Source organism: Haliotis rufescens, unplaced genomic scaffold (genome assembly GCF_023055435.1).
Source record: "Haliotis rufescens isolate VD_foot unplaced genomic scaffold, xgHalRufe1.0.p SCAF_13, whole genome shotgun sequence".
NCBI lineage: Eukaryota > Metazoa > Mollusca > Gastropoda > Lepetellida > Haliotidae > Haliotis > Haliotis rufescens.
Window position 1 is genome coordinate 13663691 of NW_025963813.1, and position 21207 is coordinate 13684897.

The 21207-nt window shown below is 41.8% G+C and overlaps 1 protein-coding gene across 1 annotated transcript in view; it reads left to right on the top strand.

Moving 5' to 3' along the window:
- The window catches only part of LOC124111189 (E3 ubiquitin-protein ligase MIB2-like), a 35505-nt gene that overhangs the window by 9387 nt on the left and 4911 nt on the right, over positions 1–21207 (top strand). Inside the window, exons 6-19 of the mRNA XM_046470802.2 lie at positions 4863–5170; positions 6083–6187; positions 6637–6741; positions 7665–7796; positions 8246–8350; positions 8969–9125; positions 10233–10408; positions 11646–11800; positions 12240–12396; positions 13729–13883; positions 16807–16936; positions 17588–17690; positions 18394–18452; positions 19419–19582. Coding sequence (XP_046326758.2) covers positions 4863–5170; positions 6083–6187; positions 6637–6741; positions 7665–7796; positions 8246–8350; positions 8969–9125; positions 10233–10408; positions 11646–11800; positions 12240–12396; positions 13729–13883; positions 16807–16936; positions 17588–17690; positions 18394–18452; positions 19419–19582 — 2011 coding nt within the window. The remainder of the gene's footprint in view (positions 1–4862; positions 5171–6082; positions 6188–6636; positions 6742–7664; positions 7797–8245; positions 8351–8968; positions 9126–10232; positions 10409–11645; positions 11801–12239; positions 12397–13728; positions 13884–16806; positions 16937–17587; positions 17691–18393; positions 18453–19418; positions 19583–21207) is intronic.

The window sequence follows — 21207 nt, forward strand, 5'->3', positions numbered from 1 at the left end:
ACAGAGAGCCATGATTTGTCATCAGTTACTTATACAGGCTTGTGCAAAAGGCCATTGGTTCTGTTTTACTCTAGAAATATTGATGACACAGTGTTCGAGTGAGTGAGTGAGTTGGGTTTAACGCCGCTTTTAACAGTATTCCAGTTATATGGAGTTAATGTGGGAGGAAAGCCCGAAGTGATGCAGGTCTCAGACGTTTACCACTTCGGTGAAACCCACGAGCACGGGTATGGTGTTGACAAACCTAGAAACATAATTGGGGTGAACCGGGATTCGAACCCCCATCATAGGTTTCTGGCGTGCCCAAGGGACGCAACTCTGCACAGCGAATCGCGGCGCCTTAGGCGACTGGGCCACCCGTGCCCCCAACAGTGTACGAAGCATTTACTTAATAATAATATGCTGGATGCAGCTCTTGCGCCGTGGGCGTAACTTACCACTAACTGCACCACTCATTGGACAACAGACGGTCTATTCACAAACCTATATATCCTATACAGTAAACTACGTTTATAACGAACACGCTTATAACGAACTGACGGATATAACGAACTTACTTTTTTTGCCACCGACTATTTGCTGTAGTTATGCTGTTTATATGCATATAACGAACTACGGCTATAACGAACTAAAATTAGTGGTCGCTTTGAGTTCGATATAACCGTAGTTTACGGTATTTCTATGCACTGGTTTAGCACTGGGTCTTACTCATGATAGAAAAGTCGTAACGGTGTTCTCGCGAAATAAATATCAGCCAAGTCTGTTCTCAAAGCTGTCTTAGAGCTAAGTTATCTTAAGTTTACGACAACAGCTTTGTGCTTACGACAGGTAAGATGGCGGCCAAATGTCGCCATGTTGAAGAAAACGATTCGACTGTAAGAGTCTACTGTATACTGTAGGACTGGGACGGGTAACCCGGACCCATGGTTAGACACGCGATATATTGTTTAATAACAAAAATTATTTAGAACTCTATGGTTACACTGCAAGTCACTAATGTTCGCATTTCTTTCTGACTTTGCACCCATTCCTTCTGACTTTTCATATGGTTGAATAAAGATATAACTTAAGTCAACTTCAGTGTATGCATGACCAGATTGTTTAGTTCTTGTATCAAAACACGTTTTGCCAGGGCTATGCTAAAAATCGGACATTTTGAGACATCTCTTGAGACCTGCAGTTGGTACCCGAGTAGGGTCGGGTAATAGGGGGTGGGTACCCTGGGTAGTAAATTTGGACTCGTCCCACCCCCTATCACTTCTGACTACTTTGCCGAGTATTTTCCATTTGTACTTTCGAAACACGAACAACAGATACAGAAAACACGTCACAAACATCGCATTCACCAATAATGAGTTGTGCCTAACATCGAGTCGATAACAGATGATAGCAGCAGAAACACAAGCAGCATGCATTCGTCACCACTCGCCCCTTTCCGTAACAAGCTTGTCCCGGAAAGGGGCGAGTGGTGACGAATGAAGCACCATGTTTACCAATCCTCCCAGCGCGTGACACCCTCGTTACACTCTCGGTAACATCGCTGCCACCAGTGTGGGCGCGGCCATTAAAAGAATCTTGAAATTTGCCCTCTTACCCCAAATGTTGTAACGTTTATACTTTTGTTTCTGTCTTTGGGAATGCCATGATATTTCCTTTTGAAAAGGTTTACGACTGACCATGTTTTCCAGATGAATTTACTTTGTTGTTTTAATAATCAGATTGGTTCGAGATTGCAGACTAACGGAAAATCAACCAACTTCTCTCTTACATTCTTACTATATCAATAACACGATAGTTTTAATGAAACAGAAATTCAAATTGACAAACGAAGAAAGTAATTTAGCAGCGAGAAGTGTATTCGGCGTCACGACAGTCGTCACTTGTTTGTAAACATAACGGTCATTCGGTTGCGAGTTCAACTCCAAGCATGGTTGGGGCCACCTATTCACAGTGAGGAGTTTTGACTGGTGGCAGTGATAGTGTAGAGAGCTCCGCGAACGGGCTATCGCTGTGAGGAGCTTGCATGTTACCTGCTGTCATAATGACCGTGACCTTTCTTGTCAAGGGCAGTTAATTTATTTAGAGAGTGAGAGTGTTTTCCTTTTGACAAGGAGTACAACATATGAAACACAGCGTCTAAGGAATGAGCACCTTGTCGATTGTGTACAGCTTGATGTCATGCCGTTTGAAAATCATTTAGTCCATATGTGAATATTGCATTACGAATAATGAGAGAAAATGTTTTAAGTTTATTCTCTCAGTTTTGTTTAAAACAGATACTTTATGTCATTTACAGACAGAAAATTAGTGTTTCTGTAGATTGCAACCCGACCTTGTGAATCAGTCACGTCTACTATAGTTTCTGGAGTATTTTCCGTCGTTACCGTGCACACTGAATAATTATATTATGGGTAATGCCCATCTGTATTTGTATCTGTTTCCTTTATTTTTGCCGGAGAAATATTCCATATTCAACCGTGAATTTGGAAAATACTCGATTTTGATTGGTCAATCACAGGTATTATATCACAATTAACCCTCCCTGATTGAAACTGCCAATTTGACAATCATACAATACAATTGTATCATTTCCCATATCTCAAGGAGTGCTTTGACTGTTTAGAACATTAGATGCTAAAATTAAGCACTTTATACCTGAATAGGCTGGTTTCCTGCGATTTCTATTGAATTTCTTTTTTTTATTTCAGTCTATTTCCCTGTAAATAATTTAATCTGCAACCACTGATGATGATTTGTGCTGTTATTTTTTAATACAAAAGTCATGTTTTACCCTGTCGCCACAAAGGAAATTGTACAAATGTCAAATTTGATGTAAAAGTAATCTATCTACAGGAGTGGGGATTCCGGGTTAGAATCTCTGGAATCCTATGCTGGACATGAGGGACGACTAAAAAGATCAGGTGGTCTGGGCCCTGTTCCACAAAGCGATCGTAGTGCTACGACAGTCGTAAGTCTATGTTAAAGTATGGAAGTTACGACCGTCTTAGAGCTACGACCGCTTTGTGGAACGGGCCCCAGGTTCGGTGACTATGTTGATGGCGTGTCCGCGAACCCCGACGGCGAGAATTGTTCTTCATACCATCAATCACCATAATGCACTTTAATCATACTTTGATGCCCGTACTCCTTGCCCTAGTAGATATGTATCCGTTCTGTCAGATTTGAATGGAAATCCTGAACACATCACAATGCATACAGGATGCATACAGGATGTCCCGCACCTGCGACGTGGCTAAGGCAACGCTTCCTGATAGCGTAATTGATAATTTGGGAGACAATGTTATCATCGGAATACACCAACCTAAATAGCAGACCTCTCTCTCTCTCTCTCTCTCTCTCTCTCTCTCTCTCTCTCTCTCTCTCTCTCTCTCTCTCTCTCTCTCTCTCTCTCTCGCATACAGTAACACAAACCCAATTTTACCTTTGTATACATGGTGTACAGAGAACTGTCTGACGTATAGCAATATTTCGTATTTTCCCTAATACTCTTGCATATGGGATCGCGGTTGCCAATGTCATGCAATCTCATTATTAAAAGATCTTTAACTCTGATACGATACCTCACTAAGAGAAGTTCTGAGGGGTGAGTGATATAAATTTAAAGACACATCGGCAGTATCTCAGCGTTTTCTTTATTTTACGCCCAATAACAGCCAACAGATGCACTACTGGAAAGATCTCAGGGGGATTTGGTTTCAGGCGGGTTGCTCAGAACCGAATTTTGACGGAAGATGTTGAAAATCGCCTGCCGGTTATTGTACGGAATTCTGTTGATAACACGTTGGTTGGTTTGTTGTTTAACGCCGCACTCAGCAATATTCCAACTATATGACGGCGGTCTGTAAGTAATCGAGTCTGGACCAGACAATCCAGTGATTAATATCATGAGCATCGATCCACGCAATTTGGATGGATGACATGCATCAACCAAGTGAGCGAGCCTGACCACCCGATCCCGTTAGTCGCCACTTACGACATGCCCAGTCGCCTTTTACGACAAGCATGGGTTGCTGAAGACCTATTCTACCCCGGATCTTCACGGGTCTGTTGATAGCAGAGGCAGATTTGAATCCATTGCTTCGTGCAATTAATGCAATGAGACGTGCTTGTCTTGGTGTCGCGTTTGTAGGCCTGCCACGCCCAGTTCTCATTGTAACCCCACCAGTTTAACGGTACTAGTTCCACAGTCGAGAATTTATACTTTTTGATTTGTCAAACATATGGGGAACTTTTGATATTGACGTCCCACCCCTCACCCCTCACCCCCCACCCCTCACCCCTCACCCCTCACCCCTACTCCAACCCCAACTCCCACCCCTATTGTACCCACAATTCGCCATTTTGTCTGTTAATTCAGACACTGCAGGGGCGGTTGGGTAGCCTAGTGGTGAAAGCCTTCGCTCGTCACGCCGAAGACCCGGGTTCGATTCCCCACATGGGTACAATGTGTGAAGCCCATTTCAGGTGTCCCCCGCCGTGATATTGCTGGAATATTGCTAAAACCATACTCACTCACTCACTCAGACACTGCACTTTAACGCGTGTGCTCTGCTCAACTGCATTTGGCTTCTGTGTGCACGCGCATCACGTGCTGTTCATGCATTGTGTGAAATGTCATTGTAATTAGTTCTTGTGTTTAAATGCAACGCCACAATATTGTAAATGTACACCTCAACGGTAACTCAACTCAAATCATTAGTTCCCTTATTTTTTGTCGGTAGTATATCGTATATTTGAAGCATCAGCAATAACTATTTTCATAATTAGTGAATTATATCATATCGTAACGTACACGTATACTATACATTGATTCAATCAAAAATGTTAATGATATAACCCAGATGTGATGAACGGGAAGCGGACAGACGCTGCTGCTAGCACGGAGATAGATGTGGTGAAGCGGACAGACGCTGCTGCCAGCACGGAGATAGATGTGGTGAAGCGGACAGACGCTGCTGCCAGCACGGAGATAGATGCGGTGAAGCGTACAGACGCTGCTGCCAGCACGGAGATAGATGTGGTGAAGCGGACAGACGCTGCTGTCAACACGGAGATAGACGTTGGGTGTAAAGTGTGTATACAGTTGGACAAAGATGGGATGAGACGAGTGCAGGCTGACAAGGGCGGTTGGACAGCAAGCATGGCCGAGGTTTGTGGACAATGTTCAGAGCGTCGTGTGCTGTACTGAGGAGGAAAGAAGTGGTAGAAGTAGTAGTAGCAGTAGTAGCAGTAGTAGTTGGAGTAGTAGTAGGAGGAGTAGTAGAAGTAACACAAGCAGTAGAATTAGTAGTAATTTTAGTAGTAGTAGTAGCAGTAGTAGTAGAAGAAGGAGTAACACTAGCAGTAGAATTAGTCGTAATTTTAGTAGGAGTTAAAGTATTCGTAGTAGTAGTAGTAGCAGTAGTAGTAGTAGTAGTAGTAGTCATTTTAGTAGCAGGAGTATCAGTAGTACTGGAAGCAGTAACCCTAGCAGTAGAATTAGTAGTAATTTAGTAGTAGTAGTAGTAGTAGTAGTAGTAGTAGTAGTAGAATAAGAAGAATTAACAGCAGAAGTAATAGTAATTTTAGTAGTAGTAGAAGAAGTAGTTGTAGAAGAAGAAGAAGTAACACTAGCAGTAGATGGAATTTTACTAGTAGAAGTAGTATTAGTTGTGAGTGTGGTTTTCAGCAATATTCCAGCAATATCACGGCGGGAGGCACCAGAAATGGGTTTCACACATTGTAGTAGTAGTAGTAGTAGTAGTAGTAGTAGTAGTAGTAGTAGTAGTAGTAGTAGTAGTATATGAAGAAGAAATATCACCAGCAGAAGAAGTAGAAGTTATTTTTAGCAGCAGCAGTAGTAGTAGTAGTAACACAAGCAGTAGCAGTAGTATGACTTGTGTTTATATTCACACCACCGATCAAAGGATTCTTGCTAGCCTAAGGGACGAGTCTCTATTCGAAGCTCAAAGTTTTCAAATAAAGATTTTGGTAAAGGTTCAAAGCCTACATAACTTTGGCTTTCCTCCCGCAGATATACTTATACCAACTCACTCACTATTTATTGTTGTAATTATTTTAGTGTCAAGGAGAGATAGGAACGGTAGCAGACTTTCCCTGCGATGGTGTAGCTACTGTCTTGTTTGAAAATAGAAGATACAGATTGGCCACTGAAGCCCTTTTAAAGGTACTTGTTATAGATCAGTCATAATATAAAGCTGCACATGTTGAATTATTATTGAAGCACCCTCTCCTCTCATTTATTTTCCATGAGGCTAAGAATCATTGACTGATGATGTGATTTGTAATGCTCAGTAGTTAATTAAAAGAAAAGGGCAAAGGAAATGCTGTTGAGGGGAAGATTTCTTTTGAATCCAGTAGCTTTGTTGATGCAATACAGATCAAATCCCTGGTCAAAGTCCATCAACGTCTAGCATCATCCATCGGACGGAAATTAAAGAAAACGCTGTCAATACTTTCTTCCGAACATTAAACGATGCATTGTCCAATAGCTATAAAGATGTCACAAGGGATAAGCTTGCAGCCACGGATGACATTATTTGTTACCCTTAGGTTCGCAATGCATACTGGTTCTGTGTTTCATCTTGTACGTCTCTGTTGTTCCCTGGGGAGTAGGTGCATGACCACAGCCCAGGCGACGTGGTCCGGATCCTGGATGACAAGGAGAAGGTTCAGATGCTTCAGGAAAGTCATGGAGGATGGAACTTAAAAATGGAAAGGGTAAGCAAAACAATAACTTGAAGTGACTTTGTTTCTCTGAATTTCAGTTATATGGCTCCTTGTCAACGTTTTGTAACTGGAGGTCTGCATGACCTTAGCGTTTACAGTAACCAGCACGGTGCTGATAGAAAAGGATTATGATGAGGTCACAGCTCTAATTCGAAACCACGATCATCAATGCAAGGGTCGAAACTTAGATGATTAAGATACATGTTCCCTCCAATACCTAATAAATAATAATTCAGTGCGCACATAACGAAGGAACATACTCCAGAAAGTACAGTAGACGTGATTAATAATTAATACAATCTGACCAACTATATAAGGTCGGTTTGCAGTCTACAGAAACACTAGAGGTTTCTGTCTGTAAATGGTATTTAGTATGTTTTACCCAAACTGAGACAATAAACTTTAATCGTTTTCTTTCATGGAGTAAATGATTTTTAAATAGTTTGTCATCCATCTCCGCGCCCGGACTCTAACCATTTTAACGATTAGACACCAGGTCCGCGTGCTCTAATCTATACTTATAAAAATAATGAATTCAACCTTAAGATAAACGGGGGCACGGGTGTCCTAGTTGTGTACAGCACCACAATTCACTGCGCAGAACTGCGTCCCTTGGGCACGCCAGAAACCTATGATTGCGGTACGAGTTCCTGTACGCCCCAATTATGTTTCTGGGTTTGTCAGCACCATACCCGTGCTCGTGGGTTTCACCAAAGTGGTAAACGACACGCCTCATATAACTGTAATACTGTTAAAAAGCGGCGTTAAACCCAGCTCACTCACCCAATTAAGTTAAAAGCCAAAGCAAGAGACGGTTCTTGAATTATTCTGATGATACTGATAGTACAAGCCGTTTATGATATTACCATGATAGAAGACGCGGTTATTTAAGAGGACGACGGTGGTATTTTCAGTTCCTGGGTAAAGTTGGTCGTGTGAAGAAGGTGGACAGCGATGGAGATGTGGTGGTTGTGTTTGGGTCGAAGAAGTGGTATTTCAACCCTGCCTGCTGTGTCCCTGCTCCGGGGGAGATTGAGGAGATACAGGTATTCATTATAGATCAGTCATAATATTAAGCTGTACATGTTGAATTATTATTGAAGCACCCTCTCCTCTCATTTATTTTCCATGAGGCCAAGAATCACTGACTGATGATGTGATTTGTAATGCTCAGTAGTTAATTAAAAGAAAAGGGCAAAGGAAATGCTGTTGAGGGGAAGATTTCTTTTGAATCCAGTAGCTTTGTTGATGCAATACAGATCAAACCCCTGGTCAAAGTCCATCAACGTCTAGCAGCATCCATCGGACGGAAATTAAAGAAAACGCTGTCAATACTTTCTTCCGAACATTAAAAGATGCATTGTCCAATAGCTATAAAGATGTCACAAGGGATAAGCTTGCAGCCACGGATGACATTATTTGTTACCCTTAGGTTCGCAATGCATACTGGTTCTGTGTTTCATCTTGTACGTCTCTGTTGTTCCCTGGGGAGTAGGTGCATGACCACAGCCCAGGCGACGTGGTCCGGATCCTGGATGACAAGGAGAAGGTTCAGATGCTTCAGGAATGTCAGGGAGGATGGAACTCCAAAATGGAAAGGGTAAGTAAAACAATAACTTGAAGTGACTTTGTTTCTCTGAGTTTCAGTTATATGGCTCCTTGTCAACGTTTTGTGACAGGAGGTCTGCGTGACCTTAACGTTTACAGTAACCAGCACGGTGCTGATAGATAAGGATTATGATGATGTTGAAGCTATGATTCGAACCCACAATCTTCATCAGTTTTTGCAGGACAACTGCAAGGGGCGCACCTAGCTGATAATAACTAAAATAATTATGAAAAAGATACTCCACTGCCTCATACTTCAGATAAAATGGGGGAACGGATGACCCAGGCGTCTAAGGCAGAGTGTCCAGAGTGCAGAGTTGCGTCCCTTGGGCGCGCCAGAAACCTATGATTGCGGTTCGAGTTCCTGCTCGACTCGATTATGTTTCTAGGTTTGTCAGTACCATACCCGTTTTCGTGAGTTTCACCAAAGTGGTAAACGGCACGCCCTCATATAACTGGAATACTGTTAAAAAGCGGCGTTAAACCCAACTCAATCAATTACAAAACTCGGTTCTGGAATTATATTGATGCTACTGATAGTACAAGCTGTTTATTATATTACCATGATAGAAGACACGGTTATTTAAGAGAACGACGTTGGTATTTTCAGTTCCTGGGTAAAGTTGGTCGTGTGAAGGAGGTGGACAGCGATGGAGATGTGGTGGTTGTGTTTGGGTCGAGGAAGTGGTATTTCAACCCTGCCTGCTGTGTCCCTGCTCCGGGGGAGACTGTGGAGAGCCTGGAAGATAGTGATGATGACGACTGGGGTATTTATGTTAATCTGCGGCATGGTACCTCAGTGGGCTTCTATAACTATATAACTATATAACTATAAACTCGGCATCAGTCAAGACAAGCACCAGCACACACACACACACACACACACACACACACACACACACACACGTGTATGCATGTCGCTTGGACCTCACCTCACAAACATCGGACAGCAATGGCGTGGCACTGTTGCATGATTGACTCAGTCTGTAATTCATGTGATGCTGCTTTAGCAGAAACTAAGTGCACACTTTATTTTACTGTGTTATAATCCACAGTTAACTAGGATTATAACGAACTCAAAGGCACCACTAATTTTAGTTCGTAATAACCGTAGTTCGTTAAAAGCATATTTATACACTCAGCATATATACAACAAATGGCAGGGACTAAAAAATAGGTTCGTTATGTCGATCAGTTCGTTATAAGCGTGTTCGTTATAAACGTAGTTTACTGTATTGCTGACACATTTCCATTTGCTTTTGTCTTAAGTGTGAGCATATGTCAGGAGTGATCACCTACTCCTATTACGTAACGCTGTTGAAAGGGTATATTAGATTACAATATGTTTTAACTGCGAAGCAAGTTATCAGTCTGATGGTACATACATCAACGAATCTATCCACGAGTCCGGTGTTTCCACACCACCATTGGTTGCAGGGACAGACAAGTATGTGTCGCACATTTTACAGTCGTGGTGTTAAATATCTGATATATCTTAGGTTTTGAACATGAACCCAGCAGAGACACAATTGAATAAGTTAGACCACCATCTTATAAAAAGTTTTCAAATTCAACTGAACCACCCAGCTTTAGAAAATATTCATCCATGTTTGATGGTGGTCATGAATGAAACAAGCAAGAAATGGTTAGTCGATGGGAATGTATTTGTAACGGAAATCAGAGGTGTGGTTTGTACATTAAGTTATCAGTGTCTCGGCTACTGTTTTTAGCCCAGTAACGTTTTGAGATCGGTTTTTTAACAGGCTGTGCAAACATGACAACAGAAGATTATATGGTCGCAATGGGAACTGAATAATGTTATGTTTGAGACTTAATTATTTATGAAAATTGCAAGTATGTACTTTTTTTATCAGACCAACTGCCAGCGATGGGAGGTATGATGGGAGGTTTACTAGAAAATTTTAAGAGGTTCGTGGACTCATCAGGAGGGCTGTCATCATCTGCACTGGACACTGGGGGCGTGACAGAGGCCATCGTTAAGGGGGACCTGGACTTAGTGAAAGCCATGATACAGTCCAAGCCACAGCTGGTGAGCTCTTGGTGTTTAGAGGTCTACATGTACATGTGGGAATTCCGGGTCGGAATGGATGCCCAGTATCGCATGCGCGTCTTCAGGGCCGGCTGAAATTGGGGATCGGATGTACAGGCTCTGTGACTGTCTGATTGGGCGAATGAGAGTGAGTTTGGTTAAACGCCGCTTTGAACAGTATTCTACTGCGTGTCAGGTTAAAGTGGGAGGAAAGCCTTAAGTGACCTTTGGCACTTTGGTGAAACCCACGAGCATTGGTATGGTGCTGACAAACCTGGAAACATATCTGGGGCGAACCGGGATTTGGACAAGTGAAGATCCGTGGTAGAATAGGTCTTCAGCAACCCATGCTTGCCATAAAAGGGGCGACTAACGGTATCGGGTGGTCAGGCTCGCTGACCTGGTTGATACATGTCATCGATCCAAATTGCGTGGATCGATGCTCATGATGTCAATCACTGGATTGTCTGGTCCAGACTCGATTATTTACAGACCGCCGTCATATAGCTGGAATATTGCTGAGTGCGGCGTTAAACAACAAACAAACAAAAACCGGGATTTGATTCCCAAGGGATGCAACTCTGCACAGCGAATTGCGACTGGGCTACCTTCTGCTCTCCGGTCGGACGCTCTACCAAGAGGGCCACGGATGCGGTCCCATAACATGAACATGATGAAACTAATCACTATGTTTTTTATACCCGTGAATCAACAGCTGCTCCTCGGTCTGTAAATGCATCGTACGTATGTTTTGCAGTTGATATTTAAAAAGCATCTGATTATGGTGTTCTCCGGGTATATATCCCATATTTAGATATCGAAACATACACGAAATAGCGGCGTGACGGGGATTTATCATCCAAAACTGGCTCCCACAGGAGATATCGCTTGGATGAGATCAAGCGATATCTACACTGTATCATCACAATGCTTTGCAGACCATTGTGACATCACTGGTTACAACTTTTATCAACTCGTGTTGATATATTTGATATCAAAAGACACTCGGGTGAGATTCTTTATTTAGTAAAATGGCGATATTTACGATGTACCCAATTTTGCTTTGCTCCAAATGACTTCGGATGATATCACAGAACAGATTTATCGACCTCAAACTTAGAGTTGAAGAGCAAGGACACATATATTTACGATACGGAAGCACACCAAGCTTATAATCTATGAAGCATGTATCGGGCAAGCCGTACCTAGCTAACTAATAGTTTCTATTATAATACAGTTATCACAACAATTCGGACTCCAGAATCTGACACCATTGATGAGAGCATGTCACGTGGGCAATATGGAGATAGCACGCTTCTTGCTGGACAGTGGCGCTAACCTCGAGACTCAAGGTCATAAGGGAATCACCGCCCTATCTGCAGCAATTATTGGGTGAGATTGTCAGACCAGGCATGTATCTGCAGTCAAAGATCTTGACCAGTTATATAACATGAATCAAACGACTGAATCTGTGCAAAAAGGCAGAATGCTCCTAGAGTTGCATACAACAAGCTCATGGTAATTTCGTCTGGGGTGATTCAAATTTTCAGATGTGCAAGTAAGATGCATGGTCTACTGGCTCTGGTCTATCTACATTCTCACAACGTATGTGTCTCCATGTTCCATCATTACAACTCTTCTGTCATGTTAATTCCAGTGAGAATGAAGTCATAGCAACGACACTGATCGAGAAGGGCGCTAACATTACAATGGCCACTCATCAACTTCTTTACGTGTCTCCCTTCCCCGTTTGAACAGCTAATGTTCAGACAGATTCCTACGTTCATTCTTGTAACAGTACAATTACAATATTCTTCTTCATCTTTTATAGCAAGGAGGAGGCCATTACGACCATGCTGATACAGAAGGGTGCCGACATCCATCACAGGCACCGCAACGGGCAGACGACTCTTCATCTTGCTGTACACAATAGACATCCCAACATCCTCAAAGTGCTCATGCAGAAGGGCGTGGACGTCAATGCTACGGTAACTATTGTTGAATAGAAGCAGTGAATGGTGTATGTGTGTTCCTAAATCCTATGTCAGTCGAAATTTCTCGTTATTTCAAATATATTCTTAAAATTTCGAGTTCTTTCTCGTTACTTCGAATTTGTCTCGTTATTTTAATTATTTTCTCGAAATAACGAGTTTTTTCTCGTTATTTCAAAATTATGTTCTCGTAATAGATTCAGCTAAAATAGATCACTTTCTTTCACACTAATCTTTTTTATGGGATGATAATTGAGTGCGTCAGTTAAGATTTATAGTCACGTCGGCAGTATTTCAGCCATAACATGTGATGATAAAAAGTTATGTTTTTTTTATTATTCGTTTTATTTAAGAATGGTCACGTGAGTGAATGTTGTGTCACTGCTATTTTGCATTTTACGCCCAATCGTAGACGTTTTACATTTACCGGGCTGTTACCAATATTTGAGACCCGTGAAGATTCCGGGGTAAAATAGGTCTTCAGTAACCCATGCATGCCGTAAAGTGTGACTATGCTTGTCGTAAAAGGCGACTAACGGTATCGGGTGGTCAGGCTCGCTGACTTGGTTGATGCATGTCATCAATCCCAATTGTGTGGATCGATGCTCATGATATTAATCACTGAATTGTCTGGTCCAGACTCGATTATTTACAGATCGCCGTCATATAGCTGGAATATTGCTGAGTGCGGCGTTAAACAACAAACCGACCAACCAACCAATATTTGAACTACGTCACGGTGGTCTTTTACAAATTCGAGTTCGGGCCTGAGCGATACCAGGGGTTGATAGTACTGTCGTGCTTCGCGTACGATGACAAATTATGAGCCAAGTCAAGCACTGAGACGCCCTCGATACTCATGTGAGTCGGACCCCTATGGTGTCCAGGGACAAATAGATCGCCCGGATCCCATGTTTGTAGTAAAAGACGACTAGTATGGATTGGGTGATCAGGTATTGGTGTGTGTTGAGTTGATTGTGCCGCGGTGGCATAGACCGTTGTTCATGTTTTAGCCACGTATTTGTCTGGTATACATTGGATTATTTACACGGCGGAGTTATATATATGGAATTTTGCCAACCGCGGCTATGACAAAGTATTATATTGTTTTACGTTCTAAAAAATATAATTATCAACACATTTTGCCAGGCATACAAGAAATCTCACTGAAACACTAAACACACATCGATGTATGTCATCATTTAAATACAGAAACCATTAACATTTTCAAACATATACATTCTTTCAGTACTTGTCCATCAAATAAACTGGATGGGTTCTCGTGGAATGATTGGCATGAGTGAAATACGGATGCAACCTCTTTTTCAGGACAAGTCTGGAGACACCCCTCTTCATGACGCTATCCTTTTACAAAATGATGAATGCGCGAAGATTCTTATTGAATGCCCAAACACCAATCTCCAGCACTGCAACCGCCGGGACTTCAACGCCCTGCACTACGCCTGCTTAAGGGACCATGTTACGTTAGTATGGAAGGACACATTATCTTTACGTCTTGATCTATATAACGGTGGCCTCAAAGTAATCGAATCCAATGATCGATAATGGGAGCAGCGATCCACGCCGTTGGGGCACGATGACACGTAATCCACCAAGTCATCCACCCTGACACCCTCATCCATTTGGTCGCTTACGATAACGACCAACAGGGTTTTAACTTGACCTACAACAGTAGTGATCCAGAGTCCCCCCAATTACTAATTTCAAGGGCTCTCACAGGATCATCTTCCCGGGGCAAGGGAGTTAACTGACTTTAGAAGTCCAGTTTCCACCCTTGCCGAACTAGGCTGGAATTCCTGGGTTCGATCGTAGCGCCACCAGTGGCTGTTACGAGTTAAATTCCCTTCTATGCCTCTCCTATGGACCAATCAGATTCCACCTCTCGTATCACTTGCATTTGCTTCAAACAAAATGGCGGTCAAGACGATCTGATGAACAGTCAAGATCTATATTGTGAGAAAACGGGTCTTACACCGCGAACTGCATCAAATCACGTTAGCACCTTGATTAAAAACTTGAAAAGATTTGGAAAATATCTGTTGACAACGAGTTAGTGGTGCACATGCTGTGCAAATCCTGCAATCGACCGAAATCTGCACGACAGTTTACGAAACGGATTTCGATTTCGTTGCGCGATTTTGATTGGACTATGCATAGACTCGTTAGTCCAGCCAAAATGTAACTCCATAATACCAGCCTAGTTCGGCAAGGGTGGAAACTGGACTTTTACAGTCAGTTAACTCTCTTGCCTTGGGAAGATGTCACAGGATATCTGAGGGCCCTGTGAAGAAATGACATGATATGGTGTACTGTACTTTAAGATATAATCATCACTTTAATTACAGGCAGTTTATATTTCTTGTCAAGAATTTGGTACAATGAACAGTATTGTGTATCCCTCGGGACACAATAAATATTTTTTCTGTGTACATTCTATACATTTGTGCGTACTGGACGCATATTTCGGCTTCGCGTTAAACCCTCGGGGCAGCATCCATTTCTGGGGACTTATTCTCACTCGGCATATCCCCACGGACTTATTAATCATTATATCACTACTGACAGGGTAATTTTGGTTCATATTCATATCTATCAAGAATAAACTTTTGCTTCAACACCGGCATTTATTATAAGCAACAAAAAGATTTTTAAAAAGCGTCAGCTCTCCATTATTATTGCTTACAAAAACCTAATCATCCATAATAAAGCCTACATCCATGTAAACTGATGGAAATGAATACGGGAACACTCAGTTTTTAAAACAGTAAAATGATAAACTGTCATTGGGTTCCAGCTTGGAAACAATTCGCACAAACACATCTCGAGATTTTATTCTGTGTTGTATTGCAACACGTTCAAATGAACTTACAGTAAAGCTTATTTCATTTTATAGTTAAAATGGTTAGAATTATCATTAAACCGCCCGCATGTTATCAGAAATGAGCGGGCCACTGTAACTTGATAATGTCCTCATATTGCTTGACGACGGGCCATTATCACGCCCGTTGTTAGGTGACGTCACAGGGACAGGAAAGGTGACGTCACGTTCAATAGTGACGTCATCTGGTTTGTTCTGTGACGTTTCCATATTTGTAAAAGTGGGTTAGTGAAATTCGTGTTGATTGCACTAAATGTTTCAAAACAGATATTGTTTATTTTTATTTGATTACAAATTCTATCCATTTTAGCAATAATAACGGTAACGCTATTTTTCAGGGCATTATCATTTGCAGAAGCCCTCGGTCTTTTCAACTGCCCTCCTTCGTCGGGCAGTTAATGGAAGACCTCAGGCTACTGCAAATGGTAATGCCCTGAAAAATAGCGTTACCCTTATAATATTTTTCATTGCTCTTATATTCGTCTGCATCAGTGAAAAGAAGTTAAATAACACCCAATTCTTTCATGTTACCATGGTTACTCTGTCATGACATGCCGATTCTTTCATATTGCTATAGTTACTCTGTCATAACATGCCGATTCTTTCATATTGCTATAGTTAGTCTGTCACTACATGCCGATTCTTTCACATTACTATAGTTACTCTGTCATGACATGCTGATTCTTTCATATTGCTATAGTTACTCTGCCCTGACATGACGATTCTTTCATATTACCATAGTCACTCTGTCATGACATGCCGATTCTTTCATATTACTATAGTTACTCTGCCATGACATGCCGATTCTTTCATATTACCATAGTTACTCTGCCATGACATGCCGATTCTTTCATATTACTATAGTTACTCTGCCATGACATGCCGATTCTTTCATATTACCATAGTTACTCTGTCATGGGGGGCGGTCGGGTAGCCCAGTGGTTAAAGCGTTCGCTCGTCACGCCGAAGACCCGGGTTCGATTCCCGACATGGGTACAATGTGTGAAGCCCATTTCTGGTGTCCCCCGCCGTGATATTGCTGGAATATTGCTAAAAGCGGCGTAAAACCATACTCAGTCAGTCAGTACTCTGTCGTGACATGGCTATTCTTTTATATTACTATAGTTACTCTGTCATGACATGCCGATTCTTTCATATTACCATAGTTACTCTGTCATGACATGCCGATTCTTTCATATTACCATAGTTACTCTGTCATGACATGCCGATTCTTTCATATTACCATAGTTACTCTGTCATGACATGCCGATTCTTTCATATTACTATAGTTACTCTGCCATGTTATGATAAACAGATTAACAATAGTAATATGAAAGAATAGGGTGTTCGTTAATTTCTTTTGAGTAGTATATATGAAGAAAGTAAACTGAGTGTGTCTTCACATTGCTGTAAATTACGGTGTAAAATTCGATGTTTTGTTTTCTTTTCATTAAGTCTGTCAAAAGAACCACATCATTGTTTGTCTCAAATGAATGTTTACACTGCAGTGCCGTAGAGAAAATACTGGAGAGAGACACATCGTTTGTCAACGACTTAATGTCGGACAATACCTTCGCTGCTCTCCACGTCGCCGCCAACAACGACCATGTGGAATGCTGCAGATTGCTCATTGGCAAGGTACCACACCCTTTCAACGTGTCCTCAAATGCACGTTTCTATAACTTCAACTATGACCATCGTATAACATTTCCAAGTTGACCAAATCGAAGGTCGTCATGATGCGCGTTGATATTCCATACTGTTATATCTACGTAGGATCCTTTCCCACTGGCACTAACTATTTTAATGAGTGAGTGAGTTGGATTTAACGCCGCTTTTAACAGTATTCCAGTTATATCACGGCGTGTCAAGTTAATGTGGGAGGAAAGACCGAAGTGATGCAGGTCTCAGTTGTTTACCACTTCGGTGAAACCCACGAACACGGGTATGGTGCCGACAAACCTAGAAACATAATCGGGGTGAATCGGGATTCGAACCCACAATCAAGGTTTCTAGCGTGCCCAAGGGACGCAACTCTGCACAGCGAATCGCGGCGCCTTACACGACTGGGCCACCCGTGCCCAAAATGTTGGAGTGGCGAGTGCTACCGGGAGAGCAGGGCACAGTTACGCTTTTCTTGAAACACCTGATCAGATTCATGTCATCACTGATTTTCAGTGAACCATGGCCAGTCACATAATTTTCATTTTAGAATTTGTTTCGGCATATATTCTAGCGTGATAATTCATAGTATATGGAGTGAAAACTATTTTATTATTTATTGACTAGGGGAAGGCCGAAGTTGATCGGAAGGGTCATTATGGAGTCACTCCTCTATATGTCGCTCTTCGTAAACCTGCGTGTAGATCAGTGGAATTACTTCTCCAGAAAGGTAAGCTTGGCTGCAGATATTCCTGCAGCTCCAGCCCTTGGTGCCGACATTTCACAACTTTGGAGGTACACTCGAGCATGCTCTTTCTACCAAGATTTCAAAAAGCGTCATACGACTCTTGCTCAGAAGCGGTATACACCTGGCTTCAACTTTCCCTTCTTGTCGAGCAATATTCAAACACCTCCAGCCCTTGGTGCCTACATTTCACAACTTTTGAGGTAAAATCGAGCATGCTTTTTCTGCCAAGAACTCAAAGAGCCTTGTACGACTCTTGCTCAGAAGTTTTTGATCAAGGTTACAACATACAAAGCTTCAGCAAAGCTTTCAAAACGATTTATGGTAGACATGTGGAGGAAATTTCCAAATTTGACGCATCAGTGATAAAAACGATGTCCGATGCAATTCACTTTTTTTTAATTGAACCTCATGTTCCCGTGTTATTTTCAGGTGAACGATTGACTTTCCTTTGCATGTGTTAATGACGGGGGCAGGATACGCTCACCTTTTCGCGAACACCTGGTATCATTACTTTTTAGTGGTCATCCCAAATGTATGCTCACGATATAGACGGAATCGTGCAATCGACTCTGTGTTTGGCAGATTTCTTTTGAATATGGAAGGGCTTTGTCGCTTTTATTGAACTGTCGGTCCACACATGCCCGTGTTAGCTTAATTCAAGTTTTGGTTTGATTTGCTACCTCAGGAGCTGACCCTAACATCGAAAATGACAACGGTAACAGACCGCTCCACGGCTTGTGTAAGGTATTTGGAATTTTGTCTTTGAATTATTGTAGTTTACTGTTTACAGTACTTTTTTATCTTTGTCCCCGGGTAATGCCAAAGAATTTCTGGACCCCTAATTTGTAAATACTGGGCTCAAAATATGCATTCACATTCATACAATTACTGAAACATACAAAAACATTAATTAGAACATAATTTGGGAAAAGCTTGAAAGTAATAAAAATGTGTATAATTTAATGACTGTTTGTAGTACTTGTTTTTTATACTTACGAAATATTCTTTGCTATTTTGTGTGTTAGTTATATACGCTATGGAATGTTAAATTGTGTACACATTTCTACTTCAGGTAATATTTTCTCTGCATATTGCTTCAATTCCAACTCAACTTGGCCATTGTGAAATCATATTAAAAAAGGCTGTTTAACCATGCGTGTATTTACATGCACATGCATTAGATGTATGGATATCACAAAGTAACTAACGATAACTCAGGCCAATAAGATGGTATAATATGAATTAACTTTTATCGAAGTAATGGAAGAATTCCAGGCCCATATGGACCGCCTCCGTGGTCTAGTGGTAGAGCGTCCGCCCGGAGAGCGGAAGGTCCGGGGTTCGATCCCCGGCCGCGTCATACCCAAAGACGTTTCAAGATGGTACTTGTTGTTACCCTGTCTGGCGCTCGGCATTAAGCTCGGAGTCAGTATACTGTGTCTGAGTGGGATATTCATGTTAAACTGCGGCATGGTATCTCAGTGAGCTAGCACTATAAATCGGCATCAGCCCGGACTAGTACAAGCAGCCACACAAACACACACACGTACATGCACGTCGCTATATAAGTGCAATAATCTTGGACGCGACGTTGCACCCGATTTCACCCCACCTCACCTCACCTCCAGGCCCATATATCAGTATTGTAAGTATTCAGTATGAATTATATAAATATGTACATGTCTATGTACCCCTATGTTTGTTAAAAAGGGCCGTGTGTCGTCTAGTCATGTAAGCAAGACCGCCGACGTTGCACGACTACTTCTACAGAAGGGTGCTGCCTACAAAGCAAGAAACAAACACGGATCTACCGCTCTTGACATGTGCTCTAATGAAGCTCTCAAGTCGGCGATACTGAAATATATCGACCAGAAGTATGTAAACAGTATAATTTATATCCCATTTGGGATTCCGAGACCGAAAAACCTAGCAGCTTTAATGTGGCATTAAAATAGTAGTGATGGTGGTTGCATTTTATGGTTTAGATGGGAATATGAAGACACAGTCTCGTTGGTACTTTAATCGTTTCGGAGGGAGCATTAAATGCCGGAGAATACGTTCTTCAACCAGAATACGGAGACTTATAGTGCCACGCAAATAAGCATGATCAAGTGTTCGTGGCTTTGGTAGAACGTTCAGAAAGTTGTATGGTAGACATGTGATTTCCAAATTTGACGCGTCGGTGACCAAAATGATGTCCGGTGCAATTCAGTATTTTGACTCGTACCATATGTTCCCGTGGTCTTCTAATAGGTGAATAATTCACTTGCCTTTGCATGTGTTTGTGAGGGTGTGTTACTGATGGTGCCACATGTGAGGCAGTATACGCTCCCCTATTAGTTATTCATAAACACATGTTACAGTCGGAATGGGACAATGGACTGATTTAGCTTCGATTGCTTAGGTTTATTTAGTGTCAAATAAAAGAAAAAAGTCCCGAAGACTCATCATTTGAGGCCAAACCAAGATACCAGAATTATAATACTTGTTTGTTATTATCCACATATATGCCTTGTAACTTGTATGTATCTAAGGTTTATGTGAACGTTATTCTATAAAGTTGTTGTTTGTGTACTCCCTAACGAAATAAAATGAAGATTAAAAAATAATTTTAAATGATAATAATAATTTCTTGGCGGGTTCGACTAGGCAGCGCTTGCTGGGAGAAGAGCCATGAGCTGATGACGAGCCTAACAACCCTGGCTGTGCAAGGATCACCTAAACCTCTTTAATGCATTTTTTGTTTTAATCTCTCCAACAATAATAGTTATTTTTGACCCGAGACATGGAAAAATCTTTTTTGCAGAACAAGACCAGTGTTGAGACAAAAACTTTATTCCGTTTAAGACTCAGAAGAGGCACAACGACTTATGACTCCTCGTTGTTATCAGTCATGATCAGTTGATGCCATATTAAGATCAAAGAAAATAAAAAACAAATTACAATTGTCTTCATACCAACTAAATGTTATTTAAATTCCCGGGGGATATTAGCGCAGTATACGGATCATTATATAATATGCATACCTTATATTGTTTGTAGTGGTAGAGTCTAACTTAAACGTGACTTTCAACACACCACAAGTAGTTACAGAGTCAAAGCACATTTCCAAAATAGATGTTGTGATGAGGGTCATGTGTGAACTGAGTGTTTGTCTCATTTGTAGCGGGGGCACGGGTGGCCCAGTCGTCTAAGGCGCTAAGAGTTGCGTCCCTTGGGCACGCCAGAAGCCTATGATTGTGGGTTCGCCCCGATTATGTTTCTAGGTTTGTCAGCACCATACCCGTGCTCGTGGGTTTCACCGAAGCGGTAAACGTCTGAGACCTGCATCACTTCGGGCTTTCCTCCCACATTAAGCTGACACGCCGCGATATAACTGGAAAACTGTTAAAAGCGGTGTTAAACCAAACTCACTCACTCACTGTAACGAGTCGAAATCACCTTCGTAAGCCGCCACAGCCGTCCACCCATCCGTTAACGGTCCTTCAGATGTACACTA